The sequence below is a fragment of the Anastrepha obliqua genome, chromosome 1, assembly GCF_027943255.1.
Source record: "Anastrepha obliqua isolate idAnaObli1 chromosome 1, idAnaObli1_1.0, whole genome shotgun sequence".
NCBI classification, from domain to species: Eukaryota; Metazoa; Arthropoda; class Insecta; order Diptera; family Tephritidae; genus Anastrepha; species Anastrepha obliqua.
This window is the reverse complement of record NC_072892.1, coordinates 138,407,722-138,431,440: the sequence shown is the minus strand read 5'-3', so window position 1 is coordinate 138,431,440 and position 23,719 is coordinate 138,407,722. Positions and strand designations below refer to the sequence as shown.

Here is a 23,719-nt window from a genome sequence, read left to right as displayed (position 1 = left end):
GGGCGTCGTCGTTTACAGTGCTGAACGTCGAATCGTCTATCTGCTCTGCCAATAGCTGTCCCCTACGATCATTTGGCAGGCTTGAATGCCAAAGATCGTGATGCGCGTTAAAGTCACCTACTACCAATCGGTTTTCTCCCCTGATGAGCGCACCAATATCGGGGAGATATCCTGCCGGGCAGCAGGTGACAGGGGGTATATAAATATTATAAATTTCGAGCTCGGCATCGCCTGACCGGACAGCTATACCTTGACGTTCTAAGGTGCTGTCCCTGCGGTCGATGCCTTCATCAATAAGACGATACTGCACTGAATGGTGTACTATGAACGCTAGGCCACCACCGTTGTCTCGCTCGCGGTCCTTTCGGTGCACGTTATAGCCGTCCCTGGTAATCAGGGGGGAGCTAGCGTGCAGTTTTGTCTCTTGGACCGCAGCTATCTTAATTCCGAACCGATTCATGAAGTCGACTATTTCGTCAATCTTGCTCGTTAGTCCGTTTTTTCCCTTCGTTGGTCTAACTTCTTCCTTGGTCGCAAATGCTTGTATATAATATAAGAAACCAAGCCAGTAATGTCAAGCATATTAAAAAAAATGGCCAATGGCCACCGGTTTGTTGCGCGTTTGCAACTGTAGCCAGAAAGCATTTTGTCCATTGTATCAACCACAGACTTATTTTCATTGTAGTGTAAGACAGTTGCAGGTTTATATTTGTTTGAAGTTTCTGTGGCTTGCGTGTAATGTTGTGTCCACAATACTAGCACATATTTGTCTACTTTGGCAACGTATGATAACATAGATACATTTTAATCCAGGAAAGCAAACAAAGTCTGATATAGAGGTCGAAACTTTTTATACGGCCTTGTCTTTTTGTTCAGCGGAAAGCATAGAGGAACAAATTTTCTATTTGGGCGCATTATGCCTACGACAGCTAATCCCTTCTGCATAAGAGACTTGGCCAATTCGAGTGATGTGAAAAAGTTATCGCAATACACCGTTCGGCCGGAATTACGATACCTCTCTAGCAAATCCAGTACCACTCTTTCACCTTGGTTAATTTCTCTTCTTCATTTGGTCGTTTTCCTGTGTAAATCTGTCCCGAGGGTAGTATTCCGTACTTGGCGGCTTAGACGGAATATACTGCGTAAACCTAGTTCGCCCACGGTACGGAAATAGTTGCTCATCTACTGTTATTGCTGCATTTGGAGTTTATGCTTCTTGCAGATTGTGATTCATCATAGTCCAAATGTCGTCGATTGGTGCAGATTTACTCAACAGCATACGTTCAGAACGAGTATTAGCTCCATCAAAACGAACAAACCGAAGCAACATTTTGAATCGATCTAACGACATTGTTTGTTTCAACTTCTGAGTGAGAGAGAACCGTATTCACTCTTTCTTGTAATCTAATTAGTCAGAAGACCAAGTACGGTGCATGACTATACTAAAATTGCAGTGGTGGCCTGTGCAGGCCATTTACCCTAACATATGAAGTTTTTGTGTAAAATGTATTTTTTTTTCATAATCACTTCGCTGCAAATGGTTATAAAATTTTCAGAAGATTCATCTAACAGACCTGTATGGTATATTTTCGCCGTTTTTTGAAAACTTAACGAAACAAAAAGATATACCCCTCTAAAATTCGGAATGGCCTGCGGAGGCCACATCAGACAACGGACGGTTAAAAGTTTTACTATCGAGCTCCGGAGCGCCCGAGAGTCTTTTGTTAATTGTTGAATAACTCTAAAAGTATTTGTCGGATTCACTTCAAATTTTAACACACTATTTTTACGATATTATACTTTAAGAATATGCGAAAAAAAATCCAAGTTTTATAAAAGTCTGATTACCCCTTATCCCTTAAATATCTTCCAAATACTTGTTTTGTGTGGTTTTCCTCCTCTTACGGTACTTGAAGTAGACGGCATTTTTTTATCATAACCAAAATATGGTCTAAAACTTATTTTAAGTGCTTAAAATATGCCTTTAAATTATAATATTTCAATCATCTATAGTTTCGCCATCGCCAATTTTGAATGACTCGCGACTCACTGGAGGACTTCGGTCGGTATCTCATGAATAACTTTAGTTCGTTGAATGTTGGCTTCCAATGCCTCAATCGAAGCTGGTTTATCCACAAAGCATTTAGACTTTACACACTTCCACAAATAAAAGTCCAAAGGTGTGATATTACACGATCTTGGTGACCAATCCACTGGTCCGAGACGAGAGATAAATTGCTCACCAAAACGACAGCAAACGGCCTGTATGACAAGTAGCGCCAAAGTTGAAGCCACATGTTGTGATCACGGGCTTCAATTTCCGTCCTTTATGTGCCAATGATTCCTCCAGTCCATAGGCCGCACCAAACGGTTGTTTTTAATGGTTGTAATGGCTGAGCTTGAATGGCTTCGGATGGCTCTTCAACTCAAATACGGCAATTTTGTTTATTGAAGCCAAAAATTGGCCTTATTGCTGAAGACCATAAGTTGGCCTGAGTACGCGTTTAACAGCTTTCACAGAGCGTCAATTTTCATAATACAATTTGTACGATTCGTAAACGTGGTTGGCGCGTAAGTTGATGAAATTTCAATGAATACTGAGAAAAATTATGTATTTCGTTTCACAATAGCACGCGAGATTTGTCTCTTTATTGGTAAAAGTACCGCCAATCTGATCAGCCTTTACAACACTGCGAAAGGGCGACTAGATTGGTATCTCAAATGCATCCATATTGGTAAGGCCTAATTCCATTTTTGACTACAAAATATAATTTATCTTTGATAGGATATCCTTTGATATTGCAGTTAATTTAGAGATTGGTCCCACTTCTTGATAAAGGAGCAATAAATAAAAAATAAATAAAACTGAATGACTCAATAAATGCATCCATAGATAGGGATTTATTAAGGGGTTAAGGGTAGTCAGAATTTTCAAAACATTGATTTTTTTTTGCATTTTCTTAAGTATAATATCTTAAAAATACTATGTGTGAATATTTTAAGTGAATTCGACAAATACTTTTCGCGTTATTCAACAATGAACAAAGGGCGCTCGGGCACGTCGGAGTTCGATAGCAAAACTTTAAAATGCGTTTTTCTCAAAACTACGTTTTGAACTGGTGATCACTGTTACTTTAAAGCCGCAGTAGATTTCAATAAAAATGTATACTGCTTTTGAAAAACATAAAAAACTCGTACCTGATCGAAGGATTTTTTTTTCAAAAATTTCAATTTTTTTTTAACAATTAATTGTCACTTTTTTCCCGAAAATCTGAAAAATATTTCCTTTCCGCCATATTGTTAAGTTTGAAAAAAAGTTTCGATCAGGCACAAGATTATCTATTAATTAAACTAAATTTGTCTTGTCCGATTGATTTTAGATGAATCTCCAAGGACTTCTGATGATCACCGCAAGAGACTTCTCGAAAACAGGCTCCACACAAACAGCGATAACTTCTACAATTATTATTTTGTTTCTTTTTGAAATTTTGCTAAAGTCAAGGCGAAATGTGATGTATTAATGCTATGTTTTTATTTTTATAAAAAGAAAACTACTTTAATAATAAAAAAGAAGTTATTGAAAATCATAATTTTTTCGGGTCTCTGACTACCCTTAAACCCTTAAAGTTCGATGTACTACACACAATTTAATTAAGAAATTAGATAAACCGTCATTATATAAGTTTATACATATTTTCGGTACCCTAATACTGGAAACCACATCATCCCCCTTTAAGTAGAAGGGAAATTAAAAAAAATTAAATTAAGTTGTTAAAATCTTATTTCTATAATATTTGTTTATAGTGTAGACTACCTATGCATGAAGCGAGTAGAGTAGACAACAAATAGTTCACTTCAGCCCACATACACTGTAGTGCAATAGAAAATGGTATATATTTTCCACAGCAGTTTAGTCTAATGTCGAATGTAATTGCCTATACATTGCGACATAAAAATGATGCCTTCATTAAGCAAAAAGTAGTTCATTTAGTTGGATTATGGGGATTCGAGAATCCACTCTCCATTTCAAAAATATTTCGTGTTGATTTGATTTGACAATAATTAATCACTTCCCATCCACACAAGTTGCTCTCATGCACAGGTTGGAGCAAAGCACTGTGGTGTAAAATTTGCATATTACGATTACTATCGGAGCCGACGCTAACAAACGATTGCAGTCACGCAATGCTAAGTGTCTACCAGTTACAATGAACGCCAATTGGCGTGAGAAAGTGAAGAACCTGTTTCGAAGCGTTAATGCTAATGGTAAAAGATGTTCAGATCGCTTCGGCTGATATTTCATTTTTAGTTGCACATCTGCATTTATTTTGTTAGTTACAATCAAATTTTGGTAACTGCTAAAGAATTAATTAATTAATACCATCTTGCACATTTTGCTTCGTGTAATTAATAATCACTTTTGCTTAATTAATAACAAATAAATAGCTTACGTACTTGATACATACAGATACGTACATACATACTATTTTACATACACATACATACGCACATACAGTTGGGAAGAAGAAAATAGTAGTACCCTTCTATCGACACAGCGGAATATAAAATATCAAAAAGCTATTACGAACAGTGCTGACCCAGAAAATGTGCCAGAAAATAAAACCTGCAGCACATTTTTATTTTTAATATTAGAAATATAATAATACAGAAGGTGGCGCAAAAATAATCACCCTATCGAAAGATTTCTAATTTTTGCAAAATTGGCGTCGTACATCAATCATATTTGACACGGCATATATTGACAACTATAAATAGTAAAAAAAATTAAGATTTCCATTATTTGAAATATTTTTTTTTATTTAGTAAAACAGTTATTCAAAAACAAAATTGGATTATTAATTTTGTGCCACTTTGCATATGGATTTATTTGGGACTTATACCCTTTGTTAAGTATTTGGCTGATCTCGTCCTCTAAGGAAAAGTTTTTTCATGGTAGCAATTAACTTGGAGATTCGCCATTTGCTATTACAAAAACCCCTTCCTATCATTTTTGATTTTTCGTGCTCACACCGGGTTTCGCACCCGAACATTACGGAATGATATTACACACAAGCCCCTTCGGCTACGACGGTCAAACGAATATTATTCACATAAAAAACAGTTCTTAAAATAAATAAGAGGCATAAAATTGTGAAGCCCTCAATTGGTGCAACAACAGCAAGACTGAGATCACAAATTAGAGAAGCCGAATTACCCTAAACTCCTTTCCAAATGTCAGTCTATATTAAGGGGTCCGGTGGTCTAGAGCTCGAAAATTTAGGATATTTTCAGGATTTATTTTTACAATAAAATGATAAATAATATTTAAAGTTTTAGGCTTTTTACTTAACTTCTTTGACATACAAAAATAAAAAAAAAGAAATTTTCTTTTAATTTTAATAATTTTACAAATGACGCTGAAGTTGACCTTCCCGAAAAATTGGACCTGAACGGTTTTGCCCATTTTGGCTCTTCTATTTATCTGGAACAAAAAACCAAAAAAAAAATATAATATTAATCAGTCTGACTGTAGCTACGTCCCGTACTAGAATAAAAAAAAATGAAAAAATGGCGCAGTCTTGAACTTGAGTTTTTTAAGTTTTTTAAGTTTTTTTTCAGTTTTTTAATCGAAAATAAAATACGAAATAGTTGAAATAATCAAATTTTAATATGTTGTTCACAGCATCAATGGCTAACGCTCGTACTAGAACAACATATTAAAATTTCAGACCATTCGCTTGAATAGTTTTTTTTGTGTTTTTTTTTTTTTGACAACACCAGGCCGAAAAAAGTCGTTTCGAGATAAATGAGTTTAAAGTTTGAGGTACAAGAGCGCGCGGATTGCTCTCTACCTAGTTAATGGACTGTAGAAGCTATAATATTGGGAATTTCCGCATGGAAATTTCACAGTATATTCTTAAGATACTCTACTTTCTAAATACTGAAAAAACAAAGAATAGATTTTTGGAAATTTCTGGACCACCGAATCACCTTAAATGATGAAAAATTTCTTATAATAATAATAAATTCAATTTACAATATTCTTAAAAATTCCTTAAGAATTGTTAACTACTCGCCTATTTCTTTATTAATAATAAACAGAATGATACAGGAACTAAAGCCGCCCCTTCTATGAAGAAAAAAAATATTCATACGACTTTAACCTAAAAATGACACTGTGCAATAATTGGCTTGGGGCAGAGAGTGTCCAACTCAAGATTGAAGTACTAGACTAAGACTTCTACTGAAAGTTCAGTTAAATAATTCTCTACCGATATTCATTAATAAAGCCCCAAATTCATTGATTTTCGGTAAGATTCATAAAACTCATCGTTCATGTTTATAATCGCTTTTAATGAATATTCTTATTGGCGACAGATGTTGAATTTGGCTAAAATGGTTCAGATGCTTAGGAGTATGGATAAGTCAAGACGAAGCCGCTGAAACTTTGCCTTCACAGGTCGCTGAAGCGTTACAAGATGAATAATATATAAGCAGACGTATACTTACATAGACTTACTATAAAATTACAACTAAAAGATTTAAACTCTATCTGGGAGATCTAAAATATGATCTCTTTTCCGTCTTCTATAAGTTAAACTGATGTTATTAGGGTGATGATTTAAACTGAGTTATTAGGGTGGTAATCTTGTCTAAAGATATGTCTATCATTTAATTTTCGTATTTCATCTTTTATACATAGAAGGTACTCTCAGATCTTTATGAATTTCGGCTTTGCAATGAACCAAGGCGCGCTTACAATAGAGCGAATAGTTTTCGTTTGATATCTTTGTAAAATTTCAACACTTGAAAGACTTGCTGCACCCCAAAGTTGAATAGAATAAGTCCGGAAAAGCTTCAATATAATTTAGTATAGGCGCACTTTGTTTTCAAGACCGACTTGGGATTTGCGACCCAAAAGGTAATACATTTTTTTGGTTTTAATTTTAAGTTGCTTCTGGTTTTCTGTGATATGGATATTCCAGGTTAGCCTTCGATCAAGGTGAACTCCAAGTTGTTCAGCAGCATCGCTTTTTGGGATCTCGGAACCACTAAGTGAAGCTTTTGGGCAGTCTTCCTTTCTCAATGCAAAAGTAGCTTGAACTGATGTTTACAAATTAACTCGAATTTTCTACTGCAATAGCCACGTAAGGCACTCTGGCACTGCTGGACTCAAAGTAAAGGTAAAGAAAACAAAAAATTTGGCAATAAATGCAAATGACGCGTCCTCCAATATTGGAGAGAACAGCATTGACAAAGTGCGCGGCTTTCAATATCTTAGAAGCCAATTCACTGTAGATGGGGGATGCAAAAGTTATAGATTCACAAGGCTGCAGAAAGAAAGAAACTCATTTGCTGGTCTCCGAGTGCATACCAAACTTCGAATCTCTAATTCAAATGTTCAGTCTGTCCATCTATAAGCTTGTGAAACATGGGCCCTATCAGCGAAAACCGTTCAAAAGCTGCAAGTATTTGTGAACCACAGCCTGATGTAATTCCTGCACATTTGGTGGTTAGACAATTGGATATCGAACGCCGACTTACACAGACGCTGCCAAAAAAAATCATCGCGCAAGAAATCAGAGAGCGCAAGTGGAGGTGGCTCGGGCATACTCTGCGCAAGGGGGACACAAAGATCAGCCAACAAGCACTAGACTGGAATCCGCACATCCAATCAAATGGCGAACGGATTGAAAATATCTGACCGTAGCATGCGCCGCATACTGAAAATGATCTCAAAGTCAAGCCTTATACGATCCAAAAGGCGCATGATCTCACACCAAAGCAGCAACAAGTCAGACTTGAGAGAGCGAACGAGTTGCTGCGCTTGGTCAAAAGCGGTAAATTTTCGAACATTGTGTTTTCTGAAGAGAAAATTTTTCAAATTGAGCAATACGTAAACGTTAGGGTTTATTTGACCAACCATCCATACGACAATTTGAGTCATCGATTGGCCACCAGGGGGGAGCACCGGCAGATGGGCGCTTCAATCGTTTTCATCGAGCCTGGCGTCAAGGTAAATGCGAAATATTGTCCGGAAGGTATTCGGAGGCTGCTTTGAGGCCGTGACAAACATTACGGTGGCAGATCATTTACATGTCAAAAGGACTCGGCACCGTCTCACAGAACTCGAATGAACCAAGAATGGCTAAAAAACAACGTTCCGAAGTTCATAACGTCCACACAACGTCTCAAATTTACCAGACGCGAATCCGATGGATTATTCTCGTTGGACTATTATGGAAAGCGAACACCGAACTAAAAGATTCACCAGTCTCGAGACGCTGAAAAAAGCCATTGCCCGCGAGTGAGCTAAAATACCTGCAATCCACATTCGGGCAGCTCGCGCTTCGTTTCTGGACCGTCTCAAGGCCATAGTCAAGGCAAAAGGTGGTCATATCGAGCAAAATAAATTTAATCTTAATTTTGTATTATTTTCACACATTTTTTACTTTGAATTGAATAAAAGTAATTTTTATGGCCTTTTTAATTGGTTATACTTCGAGTGCCGAACCCTGTATATTCGCAGCGTGAGAACTCGTATCATAAGAAAAAAAAAATTATATATGCATATATATATATAGAGATTACCTGACAGACTTTCCTAACCTTTCCATGTAATTTCGATTCATCAACAAAAAATAACACAATCCTTTATAACAGACACTTTATCTGGGCAAACTCACCTTGGAAGCGATAAATCAAATATCCAAAACTAAATTCCAATGATAGTGTCGACTAGGAAAAATTCAATAAATCTAAAACTAATCTGTAAACGAAATTTCGATTGAGCTTATCATTCACTTATCACCTCCGTTAACATTCACTATTGACAGCAAAACTGTACACCTCTATTATACGCCATATCACTTGATTTTATTTCGTGTGATATCACACGAGTTTCAATCGCGTCACAGCGCTATATCGATTTTGCTGTTGTTGCATTGCATGCGTATGTGTGTGTATGGGAATGTTTTTTTGCTTTACTAAAGTTTCTTGCCTGCTTTTAGGCGGCTGTTAAAAAAAAACACTTAGGTTAATCCACTTCTACCTAAAAATATACGATTAACATGTGCAGGCGTAGAGGTCTCCGATTTGGAATACATACATATTGTGTGCATGTGTGCATTTGTAGAGGCAATAATAGAGCTGCCAACCTACAAGACAGTGCTGAGCACTTTCGACAAAAATTCCAACACATTTACAAGTATTTTATTAGTGTCTAATACATGCGCATTATCAGAATAGCATATACAGCATTTTTTAATGGGGAAATCAAATATTTCAATATATTCTTTTCCCCTATTCGGTGTGAATTCTATCTTTCTTTTACCAATAGCAATTTCATATAAGTGAAAAATATATCTACTGTACTTTAAACGCCAAGGCAACTCATTTGTATGCTTATCATGTGGCTGCTCTGAAAAGCCGAATGAGTAGATGCTTGGCGAACATTTGAAAATTCGTGAGTTGGAATCTCCGTGGATGAACACCGAATTGATATGTAAAAGTTTTCTAATGAAAACAAAAAAATATAAATTTTTTATATTTCTAAATAAAATATTTTATGATGACAAAAACTCCTCAGTTTGATTACAATATACAATTGGCGCGTACACCCTTTTTGGATGTTCGGCCGAGCTCCTCCTCCTATTTGTGGTGTGCGTCTTGATGTTCCACAAATGGAGGGGCCTACAGTTTCAAGCCGACTCCGAACGGCAGATATTTTTATGAGGAGCTTTTTCATGGCAGAAATACACTCGGAAGTTTGCCATTCGGCTACGGAGGTCTGCTTACTTTTTACGAAAATGAGGAGTTTGTGCTGATTACTTTTTGATGACGAAAATGAGTAGTTTGGCCCATCAGTGCTGATTACTTGTTGAGAACAAAAATGAGAAATATGATTATTAGTGCTGAGAAGTTTGTGATGACGACAATGAGGAGTTTAGTTGTCAGCAGTTATTACATTGTAAGAATAAAAATGATTAGTTGCCTTGCCTTTAGAGCATAGTAGATATATTTTTCAGTTATAAGGAAAAAGAAAGATAGAATATCACACCGACAAGGGGAAACTATCAGAACTTTCTCATGGCTAGAACGAAAATGTGTAGTTGGATGAGGATAGGGATGATGACAATATGAGTGCTTATATGATACATACATATATTCACATTAATATTACGCCTCTTCCAATCGCCATTTCTCCGCTCGCTACCTCTATGCTCGATTAACTTGACGAAAAATTTGCATACGAAAGCAACAACAAAGTTTTCGAGTAAGATTCGCCGCTAGCGAGTATGGCCATAGCTCATTAGGGCGCACTGCCTTACCAGCACATGTAATTTAAGGCAGTTATTTTCCCGCGTGGCCGACATATGTATGTTCATTTGCTTCATCTATTCGACACTTGCTAAGCCTTGGCGAAAAAGAGGCCTTTTGTAATTTTGAACTAATTCTCCATTTACCCATACATAGGCCTTTGCTTGGTGTATACTCAGAAAATGAGAGTGGGTGGTTATGGTGTGACCAAGCCGTAAACGAACGAAAGGGTTTCAACATTTTTAAAGGCAAGACAGGTGGAAAGGTGGGTTATATCATTTTATGATTATAAATAAATTTAATTTGCTACTTACATCGTGGCTTCGGACATCATGTTACATCTGCCGCCCCTGGATCTCTTCTGCAAATACTCAGCGGTCTGTTCCGCTTTAAGGCTCAAAGCGAGGTGCTCTCAATGAAAAACTGTCACACATGGACATTTAGCTATCCTAGACTCCTATGCAAATATACCCAGTGTTTGTGATTATCACCCTCCCATTCTCTGCTGAAGATGTAGATGAATTTTGCTACCTTGGGAGTATAATTTCAAAACAACGGCGGATTAACAACTGACATACGCAACCGATTATCTAAGGACCGCGTTGCATTTGCCATGCTAGACAAGGTATGGAGATTAACCCACATCTCCAGGCATACAAAACTGAAAATATTTGATGCCAACGTGAAGTCGGTAGTTCTGTATGGATGTGAAACATGGAACTTAACAACAAGCATATCACAATCAATGCAATCCTTCCTAAACCGTTGCCTATGAAAGATAATGCGGATATTCTGGCCTGATAATATAAGAAACGATGATCTTTGGGCGGCTACCGGGCAAACACCAGTTCACACAGAAATTATGCGTCGCAAGTGGAGATGGATCGGATACACATTGCGCTAGCCACGGGATGGCATCGCAAGGACAGCGCTAGATTGGAAGCCCCATGGAAGCTGTAGGTGCGGGAGATCAGCCAACGCATGGAGGCGGCAAGTAACAGCAGAGGCGGACAGAGCAGACCGTTCATGTAGTCAAATTAAACATCTAGCTCTAATCACACGAAATTGTCACTTATTTATTGAGGCCCTATGTTTCATCTAGGAACTATGGGAAAATATATATATATTCTCTGTTTCGAAAGGAATTTCGCAGTGCAAACCCCCTCTAGACTGGCTTGAAGAAGATCCATCCCCAACACATCCGTTAAGATCTACACGGATGGATCTAAAACAGGTACCGGTGCAGGAACAGGGTTATACTGCGAAGGGCTTTTTATCAGTGAATCCTTTAAACTACCGGATCAGCGGAATAAAGGCTATTCATGAAACCTTAAGAAGCTTACCAATAAACAGAATATCATCAATACCTGCATTCTATCAGACAGCCAAGCTGCTCCATGGGCTGTCGATGTATTCCAAATAACATCAAGAAGTGTCTTACATTCTCGCCACTCTCTTAATGAGATGGCTAAACAGTATCGTATCGTCCCCTTAGTATTAATATAGCCCATACATTTTTTGATGTTTTGAGAAAATGAATTTCAAACTTTTTGTCGAAAGTAGCTCTCACTCAAATCTCGTTATGTCTGTAAATATTTATTATTTTTTGACTGACGTTTTGACCCACTTTGTGGAACTAGAATTTGATAAAATTTTGATCACATATAAAATCGACGATGGAGAATCCAAAAATTTAATAAAAAAATAATAGCCTATGAGCACAAGGGGACGGTATTATCTTATGCTGGGTTCCAGGGCCACAGACAGTGGCGGCGCTAGACCAAATGTGTACGTTGGCGACATCAACTTCGCGAGGCCTCTTTACTTCGCAGTGAAAAAACCCGTAAAATTAAGTGAGCCAAATTATAAAATAATTTATGAGTATAACGAGTTTTATTGTTAATAAAATGATGACAAAAAATAATTACACACAGAAATTAAAATAGTCGAACTTTTCGGCTTTTAGCCTCACTGAATTTTTTCAGGATTGTGTCGTAGTTAGGTCTAGCCGCTATTTCAGCTTCGATTGACAGAACTGATAACGCGGATAGTCTGTCTTGGCTCATTGTGCTTCCCAAATAGGTTTTTATCAATTTCAACTTTGAGAAGCTTCTCTCAGCAAAAGCTGTGCTGACCGGAACTGTGAGCATGATTCTAATTGTAATATAAACATTTGGATATATTTCTTCTAAATTATTTTCTAAAATGTATTGGATGAGTTGTTTCGCATCGTTGATAGAGTCTAGTGAATTAGTTTGTAAAAGCTGAAGTTCTTCATATAGTTCGAAAGGCTGTATGTCACTGTTTTCGTCTTCCCGAAGTCTTGTGCCTAAATCAGTACAATGTTTGAGAAGATCCTCTTTTGGCATAGATTTCAAATAATTGATATCATAAATAAAGCCAATTTGCTCAAAATATTCATTAAGCGCTGTAAATCGACATTCGGTATCGACTATTATAGCATCTACCATTGTGTTAAAATAATTAACTCTGAACTGCATTTCAGGAGATTCAACTGGTTCATCAGTATGTTCGTAACTAAGCATTCGTTTTTTCCTGGCTATTCTTTTTTCCTTTAATTGAGACTGAATTTCTTAAGTACTTTTCTCCACAAATAGCCTAGCTTCTGTTACGCTTTTCTCAAATTCTGTATTTCGGAATTCTTGAATCCAGCTACAAAATGAACGTAAAGTATCAATAGCGACTTGCAAGTTGACTTGAACCGATTGCCATAGTTTACTTATATTGTTTACACGTAGCAAAACCTCATACCATACGTGTAATGCAACAATAAACTCAAAAGTTAACATTTCCTTTAGGACTGCCTCACTGTCGCTTAGAGTTTCGGAATCATCAGTTTTATTTTTCAGTTCATTCACACATTCGATGGCATCATCAAATTGTAAAAATATAGCTTTTAATGCTCCGATTCTACTCTCCCATCTTGTTTCAGACAGAGGTTGTAAAGTCAATTTTAATTTACTTTTTACTATCTCCCAACGCTTGCTGGACTTTGAAAACAGCACATTGGTTTTATTGATAAAGCCGAAAAATGTTTTGGCTGTCGTTGAAGAGCTTGCTGCATCCATCAAAAGTAAATTCCAACTGTGGCATCCGCATGGTGTGAAGAATGCTCTTGGATTTATATTGAGTATTCTTGTTCTGATACCTTTGTTAATTCCGACCATATTGGCGCCATTATCATATCCCTGTTCTCGACAGTTTTCGATATCTAGATCATTTCTTTCCAGTTCTTGTAATATTGATTTTATTAAATACTCTCCTGTTGTTTCTGCGACGTCAATAAACCCAATGAAATGTTCTTCTACAGCTCCAGTTAACAAATTGCAAAATCTTAATATTATTGACATTTGTTCAACACGGCTTACGTCCCTGGTACAATCGAGCAAGATGGCGTAGTATTTTGCTTGTTGAACCCTGTGTATAATTTCGTTAATAACTAATTTAGACATTAAAGTAATTAATTCGTTTTGGATGTCGTGGCTCAGATAATGTTGATTAAGTTGCTTTTCATTAATACGTTGCATATGCTCCCGTAATGTTGGATCATATTAAGATAACAATTTAACTAAGTCTAGAAAATTGCCAGAATTTTTACTATCGTTCAATTTCAAGGATTCTCGATGAGCTCTGAATGCCAAATTGTGTGAGGCCAAGTAGTTTATTATATCTATCAATCTTTCAAACAAATTATACCAATACTTTTGGGATTCCGTAATCAATCTCTCGTTATCCTTATCTATTGTTTTACCGTGTTTGATTCCTTTAAAGAGTTCCATCCATTTCATCATGCACTCCATGTGTCCTTGACTTTGTTCATGTCTTTGTAGTATCCGACTCAGATCTTTCCAATCACCACCTCCTTCTTTTACTATCTGTGTCTGCAAATGTGAAAAAAGTCTACATGGAAAGCAATAAACTTTATCTTGAGACATGGAGTAAGTTAACCATCTGCGATGTTGCGTTTCGCCGTTACTCAATTTTCTAGTATAATGAAATTTGGAAAAATGTCTTTTACTTTGGTTTTTTGGCTAATTTTCATCAGATTTCTCTAGGTCTTGATTGGGACCGTTTTGAATTAGGTCATGGCGCTGCGCATCATTTAGTGGCAATACCCACTTCCCCGGATCTAGGTCTATTAATGGCTCATTTAAATAAACTTCTTGCTGTTGATTTTCTGACTCACACATATACTCACTTTCTAACTCTTTATTGGATTCAGAAATTTGGGTCACAGCAGATTTACTCGATGTTGAAGGTAAAGTTTTATCAGAAATTTGATTAAAAGTTTCATTGAACTCTGAAGCGGATTCTGTTTCAGAAAATAAAGATATCACATGACTCTGAAGCAGTGGCACCTGAAGAAGGCTTTTTAAGAAATTTCATCATACTGGAACTCAGAGCTTGGTTGGATATAACCGTTTCAGCCTTTCTTTTTCTTTTTAACGCACCGGATTCCCATTTTCTCCCTACATCTCTGTCTCTAGAGGGTCCTTCAGACATGATAACCTTAAATATTTTTTAGTTAAGTTTGGTAAGAACGTAATGTTTATAAAATTATAAAAGTTGGTTGATGATTATTACACAGGGAGGCCCTGGATTACGACACATACCCGGAACACTTTTTGTCAAACTTTTTGTCGGAAGTGAAAAAAAAACGACTATATAAAATTTACGAGTCAGCTGCCAACTTTGTATCATCATCATCATCATCTCGACCGGTAGGCATCTATTGCTGGATATAGGCCTCACCTAAGAGCGCCACCTTGATCTGTCGCGGGCCTATGGTCTCAATGGTAATGGTCTCAATCTATGGTTTTCGTATTTGCACTTTATCCATGACCACCCTGTATATGTATGTACGTACATGCCACAGATCAAATATTTTTATTTTATAGTCACTATTAAGAAGGTAAAGGTAAGTAGTACCAACCTACTTATTTTGTTGAAAACGTAATGCAGAAGCAACTTATTATAACCAAGGTCTTTCTATGGAGAAGTGAAATAATTCGTTGTAGGTACCTATTCATTCATATGATTTTGTCCTTATTGTAGGAATACCGCACGAGATATAGGTATGTATGAAAAAAGAACTCTGTGAAAATAATTGTTACGAATTTTGACGCATACAAAATACAATATACTCGAAGGCATTGGTCGGGAGGCGAAATATTTCTATTATTTCGAGAAAAAACACTGGCACAGGTTTAAAAATAAGTAGGTAGGTACTTTACTTATCTAGGTAAATATAAAATCGAATCTGTTTCTTGATTAATATTACGAGTATTTACGACTTATAAAAGATATAGGCAACTATTGATTTAGACGAAATAATTTGTCTTGATCTGTCCACCGAAAGTACGGTCTTTCTGGCCGCATTTGAGTCCAGGAAAAGCGACTTTTGAGGCCTGCTCGAGCCGCAGCGCGCTTTAGCGGATTACAAGACTTTCGTGGCCGGCAGTCCAGTAATATATATGCTAGTGCGGCCGCACTAACTGTAGAACCGATAATTCAACACGAAACCTCACAATACTAGTCGACGCAATCTAACCTGTTAGTTTGTTGTCAAAATATTTTATTTGACGAAAACAGAATCAATTGGGCTAAACATTATTCTCAGTAGCGTTTAAGATTTAAATATTGCAGATATACCTTTTTTTAGTAAAATTATAGCTCACGTGAAAGAAAATATACTATATAATGTGATTGAAAATTTGAACACTGCATTTTTAGTAATTGCGTATTCAATATCGCATCATGTAATTGTAAGGAAAATATTTCTTAAATTCTATAAAAATAATAGAATGAAATTTTTTCTATATTTATTAATTAAAATTATTAATAAGAATGTGATATTGGTAATATTACGTCATATTGAAGTTACTTATATTAATGATACCATTTTGCTTAAAATAATAATAATGTTATTTTATCACCCGACCAGTAAATACCCAGGCTACGCCTCGGATTTGCAAAAGTCGGGCGCCGCCCCCTCCCTCGCGTTTGTAAATCCTTGCAAGTACGTACTTTCGGCGGGAGATCAAGAAAAGTAGTATACTATCCACGGCCAGAATTTTGGATATCCTCGTGAGATATCCGGCTTCGTCTCGGCCACCATCTCACACCCGCCAGAAAATCCAACTTTCTGGCCTTGGGTTGTAATATACTATCGTTAAAGTCGTTAAAAAGTTGATGTTGACTTACCTTAACCTTGAAATTAATAACAAATAACGTAAAACTTGTATCCACTAGAACTGTGCACTAGAACGTCGGGGTGATGACTTTACAATACAATAAAAAGAAACGTTGGCCTTGCGAGTCTGCAAGTTGCCGTATGAAGAAAAATACTCTCACAGACAAATGAAATATAAATAAATAAACAACACGGGGATTCCCCGTCCAGATTCTCGTGCGCCGTGCGCGAAATCGAGCGTTTTCACACTACCCGATAATACGATATTGGTATCGAACGCTCATAATGAAGAGCACACACACACATTATATTTGTATATATGCTAAATTCAGATCTTTTGCACGTATAACTGATTTATTTATTGCATTCATAGGTTTACCTACACCCATGAATTCAATAAATAAATAAATGATAAATGCCACACACATTACCTACAAACATTTTCACCCAATACAGATATCGTGTCGGACAGTGTGTGTGAGAACGCTCATTAGGGCGAAGCCAGGGTGATTGGCGAAACGAAAATAAATAGGTAACTCGTTTTTCTGCGAGGCCCCCTAGGGCGCGAGGCCGTCGGCGGTGGCCGACGTCGCCGACGTCGCCGACGCCTAGCGCCGCCACTGGCCACAGAGATATACCAGGGAACTGTGGGGCTGACCAACTTGCAAGACAAGGTACCTGTATGCCAAACATAAATAATTTTATGGGGGCTCCTCTCGCAACTTGGAAGCTTCTTGTTATGGACGCAGTAATCAATTCGGTAAATCAAAGATGGATTAGTGCCAACACCTGTGAAATTGCAAGGCAAATCTGGCCAAGGCTAAATTTAAGCCTATCCAAGGATTTTATACAATTGAGTAGACTTCAAATAAGAACCTTAGTAGGGACTCTCACAGGACATTATGTCATAGGAAAACACAAAAGGAGATTGGGCGTTTACATGCTTGATTTCTGTCGTAGCTGTAGGTATAAGGAGAAATTGGTAACCATTCAACACCTGTTTTCCATATGCCCGGCTGTAGCCAGAAGCAGGAACCGATATTTAAGATTCCACTTCCTAATGAATATGGATAAGCTATACACTTTAGGTATCAACAACCTTTTGCGCTTTGTCCTTAGCTCACGATGATTCATTCTGGAAGGGAGAATATAGTCCAGCCCTTGCGGCTCACAACGATCTCATTTCGTGGTCTAAGTGGCATTGCTGTTCCTATGTGCGATGCGGCTGCCAAACCTAGCCTAACCTACCTTCGTATTTAAAACATAATAAAATGAAAACAATATCCATTTTATGCAATTTATTTATTACACACCTACATATATTACAAACATAATAGTTACAATTACAATTATATTATAGAATTTTACTTGACTAGTACATGGATTTTACACATATAAATAACACAAATACATAGGAATACATAACTGTTCAACAACCATAGCTCGTATATGCGTACATACGTAACAATTGTGTGGCGCAAAATTTATCACCCATTTTGTTTTTGAATAACGTTTTTACTAAAAATAAAAAAAAAATATTTTGAGTAATGGGAGTCTTTAGTTTTCGACCTTTACACGTTTCATGGCTTGTTTGTTTGTATGCCACAGTTATTTCATAAGTGTCAAATATGATTCATGTTCGGCGCCATTTGCATAAATTTAAAATTTTCCGATAGGGTGATTAATTTTGTGCCACCTTGTACCTAATCAACCGGCAGGTTTTGCAATTCACTGCCGCACTTCAATGCGATTGCCAGAGAATTTCAATGGAATTCACTCGACAGTGGATTACAGCACCAACCCGAATACTTAAATTTAATTATCGTACTTACAAACTTACATACATACATACATAGATATGTGCATATGTATAAATATTGAAAAGAAAAACAAACGAAAATGCTTATGACACAGTTTGGATTTTCCAAGAGTTGAATGAGTTCGTATGAAATAAAAACTTAAAATAATATTTGGTTAACTGTCACATCGTTAAAGTTATGGCGAAGCATAGCCAAATTTACATAGCTCCGATTGCATGCACATACATACAACATTCTCGTATGCACATACATTTACATTAAAACAATTTAGCGGCAATCAACAAAAACAAAATTGCGCCCATTGAAACGTGTAAAGAATTCGCCTCATCAGTGGAGTAATCTTTCTCAGGTAGCACCAAAATCACTGGACGGTGGTTGATTTTTTGTATGTCGCGATAGTTGTTCTTCAGCGCTGTCTTCTCCTCATATTGAATCTCCTTGAAGTTGTCAACCTGCAAGCAAAAATGGGAAAAATAATTAGTAATTGCCATGCAAATCCACAAATTAAAGTTTCGAAAACCATCCTTCAACTCACCTGCTCTAAAGTCACTGGAAATGTTTCGCTCAACACAATCCAAGTAACCGCCTCCGCGCACGACGGTGTGGTCAGTGAACCGCCGTAGGTCATATAACCATTGAGTTTGGGAAAGAGTTGTCGCACTACGAATGGCTGCTTCATGCGCACCGGCTGATTGATTTTATCGAAACTTTTGATGTCTTCCACATAATCAATAATTTGATCGATGGCTTTGTTGCGCTCATTCGACACATGATAGAGTACGGCAATGACGGTTATGCCGTCTTTTAAGCTTGACGCCTGTGTCATATTCGTGTAACGCTTATTTCGAGTCACAATGTGCGCCTCAAGTGGGTAGCGCACGTTGTTGATGGTGTGCTCAGACCACCAGTGCAAGTGGATTTGCTCGACGATAAATTCGTCCAGCAGTGGACCACCTTCTAGTTCCATCTCCTTGGAAAAGTTGCCAAGTTGAACTGTGGGAAGAAAGTAGTTGGATATACTGCATATGAATTTATGTATGATTGGTTAAATTTATATAAAAAAAAACTAGTGATTGTAAAAAACTTATGAGTCAAGTACATGGCTGATGTAGCCATGTAAAAAAAATATGATGACGTCAAATTCTCCTCTAAAGGCTTTGTTTACATTTAGTGGAGATTTTTTTACGCTTTGAGAGCGATTTAGAAGCAAATATTAGGTGAAGCAAAACGTTCTGAATGATCCTTCCAACATTTCTTTATGGAACCATATCTTACGGTATATTCGTACATATGTACAAGGTATGGCATTCGAAGTGTAACCAACTTCAGACCGCTCAAGCAGCTAATCCACGAGCATCAACTGTCTGTTAGTTCGCTAAATGACAGTCCACAGTATTGTTTACAAGCGCGAGGAAGCATTTTGCCAAGAATAAAAGCGTGATTACCATTCGGAATTCACAGAGAGGTTGTTGGTTCGAATCTCGGTGAAAGCAAAATTAATAAAAACATTTTTCTAATAGCGGTCGCCTATCGGCAGGCAATGGCAAACCTCCGAGCGTATTTCTGCCATGAAAAAGCTCCTCATAAAAATATCTGCCGTTCGGAGTCGGCTTGAAACTGTAGATCCCTCCATTTGTGGAACAACACCAAGACGCACACCACAAATAGGAGGAGGAGCTCGGCCAAACACCTAACAGAAGTGTACGCGCCAATTATTTATTTATTTTTAAAAACGAAAAAAGATAATCAGTAATGGATTTCAAACGTAAAAGTATGATTGCATTATATTCGGCTGGAAAATCACAACTTGCGATTGTTCGTGAGCTCGAGCATCTTAAAGTAAATAAAGTTTTTGTTTATCGCACCATTTCTCGTTACAATGATACTGGTAGCCTCGCTAAACGTCATGCGGGTGGTCATCAAAAGACTACAACGTCACGTGAAATGGTTCCAAACGTGAGGAAGCGACTTGAGCGAAATTCATGGCGAAGTGCCAATCAAATGGTGAAAGACCTGAAAATATCGGACGGTAAGCTTCCGAGATCCAAAGATCCAAAGCAGCAACAAGTCAGTCTTGAGAGAGCGAAGAAGTTGGTCCGCTTGGCCGAAAGCGGTCAATTTCCTAACATTGTGTTTTCTGATGAGAAAATTTTTCGAGCAATTCGTAAACTCAGAAAACGATAGGGTTTATTTGCCCGACCGTTCATACGAAAAATAAGAATCAACGAGATTCTCCACCAGGAGGCAGCACCCGCCACAGGTAATGGTTTGGGCCGCTGTAACCACAGATGGGCGCTCTCCAATCCTTTTCATCGAGCCTGGCGTCAAGGTAAATCCGAAATATTATCGGTAAAGTATTCTGGAGGAAAGTATTTGAAGTCGTGTGCAGACAAACATTTCGTTGGCAGACCATGAACGTTTCAACAGGACTCGGCACCGTCTCACAAAGCTCGAGTGAACCAAGAATGGCTAAAAAATAACGTTCCAAACTTCATAACGTCCACACAATGGCTCTCAAATACACCAAACGCGAGTCCGATGGATTATTCTCTTTGGGCCATTTTGAAGATCAAAATCCGAGCTAAAAGATCCACCAGTCTCAAGGCGCTGAAAAAAGCCATTGTCCGCGAGTGGGCCAAAATACCTGCAAGTCATATTCGGGCAGCTTGCGATTCATTTTGGGACCGTCTCAAGGCCATATGGAGCAAAAGTAAATTGATTCTTAATTTTGTATCATTTTCTCACATTTTTTACTTTGAATTGAATAAAAGTAATTTTCCGAACTAAATTTATGGCCTTTTTAATTGGTTACACTTCGAGTGTTGGACCCTGTAATTATAATTTCCAGAAATATTTTTGGTATGCAATTTTATAGGTTTTAAATTTTATTAATTAGTGAAGTGCAAGTTTGAAGATGCTGATATATCCTGTCGATTTTTTTAAATTTCGTTTCCTTTTAATTTTCTCCGTAAAACGAATGTACGGTTTTTTTTTTTAAATTTTTTTTTTTCTTATTATTTGATAGACAAGCAACTATAATTTTATAAAAGAGTAAGGAAAGTTCAACAAAAAAACAGGGGAATAAATTCAAATTGGCCAAAATGTTGATGTACAAAATTTTGTCGCATGGTGTACAAGGCGGCGCAAAATTAATTACCCGATATTCTTCTTCTTCTTTCGGTACTTAATCCCTCATGGGACAGGGGTCACCAACCGCGCCTATGCGCCATAATGTGTGATTCTTGGTAAAGTACTTTAATTCGCTCGTGCTCTTGCCGATGCTTCTAACTTCCCTTTGCACTTTTCGCTTCCAGGTTCACCTTGGTGTACTAGGCTTGCGTTTAGTAATCGTAAAAGGACTCCACTCCAATGCCTTTCGGGCAATGCATTTTTCGTTTTTGCGCAGAATCCGACCAATCTACTTTTCCAGCGACTTTTTTTGGCAAATCAGAATTTGCTATCGTTTTAGGCCAAAAAGTATAGAAAATGTTCCTCAGACACGATTTAAGAAAGCCTGGAGGCTCGAAGTGACGGATTTGGTTACTTTCCATGTGCAACAACTCTGATCGCACCGATACCGTTGGATTTGAAAAATCTCAATTTTGTATGAGTGTTACGGTTGCGCCACACAGAAGAGAGCACACCAAAGGTGGCCGTAGCCTTGCCAATGTAAGATTTGCCATCTGCATCCATACCACCAAAAACTGCTGCCGCGCTACCAAGATATGTAAATGGCTTAATACTTTCCACTGGAGCACCCGAAGTATCAAAATTGCTTTTGAATTGCATCACCCCATAGGAAAATTTATATTTTTTGCAAATGGCGTCGTACGCCAATCATATTGGACGCTTGTGGACTAAAGAGCTGCAGTATACAAGCAAACAAGCTATGGAGCGCGTAAAGGTCAAAGTAAATATTTTCACCACTTAAAATACTTGTTTTTTATTTAGTAAAAAAGTTACTCAAAAACTGTATTGGATGATTAATTTTGCGCCACATATATATCATAAATATTAAAAGTAGGTAACTTACTGGTATGGCCATTATTGACGATAGTTACACCATTTTGCTTGTCATTAAAGCTGTCGAATTCGAGTTCATCAAATACTCCTCTCAATGACATGGATACGCTTAGATCGATTGGACTCTGGCGGGTACCAGTATCACAGATACCGCCCCAGCTCGGAAATGCTGCACAAAAAATTAAGAAAGATATTAGTTTATAGATAGATAAAAAAGAACTTCTAGAACAACAGTTATTTAGTATTTATTTTAGTGTAAGCTTATGTCTATGATTTTAGAAAACTCAAATATTATTAATAATAATAAAACAAATAACCCGCTGCTGAATTTTATTTGCCGCAATGAATTTTCTTTGCCAAGCTAATTTTTAACCTGCGTGGGCAAATCTGTTAAGTCAATAATCAAAATTCATGGTTTTCCTTTGAGTTTCTAGACTTTTAACGAGAACTAAATAGGAATAAATAAGCTTAACATATTTTTTCATAATTCATATAAAGGCAATGTGGAAATTATTATTTAGAAATTTAAAATAAATGTAATTCTTTGGAGAACTCAGAAAGTCTAAGGGGACTCTACACCATTCTATTTCCAAATGTTTACTATTTTTACCGGTAACTGGGCGATCGGCACTCACGAAGAAAATCTAGGCTTGCCATTGAATCCGCGTTTCAGAGACCGCATTGTGGAGACCTTTCAGAGAAGGAGACTGTTGAGCACGTTTTCTGTAAATGTCTAGACGATTAAAGTCCCTGGGTGTTCCTTTCTTCGAAAGCCTGGGCAGTGCGCCAACTTAAAACCCATCAGTCTTTTCCATTACATCAACAGCTCCGACTGGCTGTAGATATCTGCCTGTTGAAGGTCGCATAATGGTATCAAAGTTGGCGCTTTAGTGCTACTTGGACTGCCAGACTGGTACTTCAACCATATCATCTACCTACCTTTGGAGAAAATAGTGCATACGAAAGGCTTAATAGTATTTGGAAAAATTAGTTGTGTACTTTTTTCAGCTGTTACCGCATACTGTTTTCATCTGAGTACACCCCTTCTGAAATTGTTCGAAGAATATTTTTATGGAACATTCTAACACTCCATCGACCCTATAAACTTCATATTTTTCAGATTTAAAAAAAATATTGGTCAAATATGAATTTCATTTGAAGACGCTTGCGAGGCAATTTACACCCGCCAGACTCATATTATTCAATATCAGCATGTTGATTTCATCGGGGCCAATGCCTCTTTAGCCTTAGCTTTCCTGCTGGCTACCTGCACTTTTGCGCTGAGGAAAGCAAGTGGTGCACTGTTGTTTGGCAGTTTGTGTAATCTTCAGTCCTAATAGTA

At 37.4% G+C, this 23,719-nt stretch overlaps 1 protein-coding gene across 3 annotated transcripts in view; it reads right to left on the bottom strand.

The window, feature by feature from the left end:
• Window positions 1–18,055: 18,055 nt before the first annotated feature.
• The window catches only part of LOC129236302 (carbonic anhydrase), a 58,415-nt gene continuing 52,751 nt past the window's right edge, over window positions 18,056–23,719 (bottom strand). For all 3 annotated transcript variants that reach the window (XM_054870605.1, XM_054870606.1, XM_054870604.1), the window contains exons 3-5: window positions 22,388–22,546; window positions 18,890–19,347; window positions 18,056–18,806 (exon numbers count right to left, since the gene is read on the bottom strand). In XM_054870605.1, the coding sequence (XP_054726580.1) occupies window positions 18,612–18,806; window positions 18,890–19,347; window positions 22,388–22,546 (812 nt within the window). In that variant the 3' untranslated portion in view covers window positions 18,056–18,611. The remainder of the gene's footprint in view (window positions 18,807–18,889; window positions 19,348–22,387; window positions 22,547–23,719) is intronic.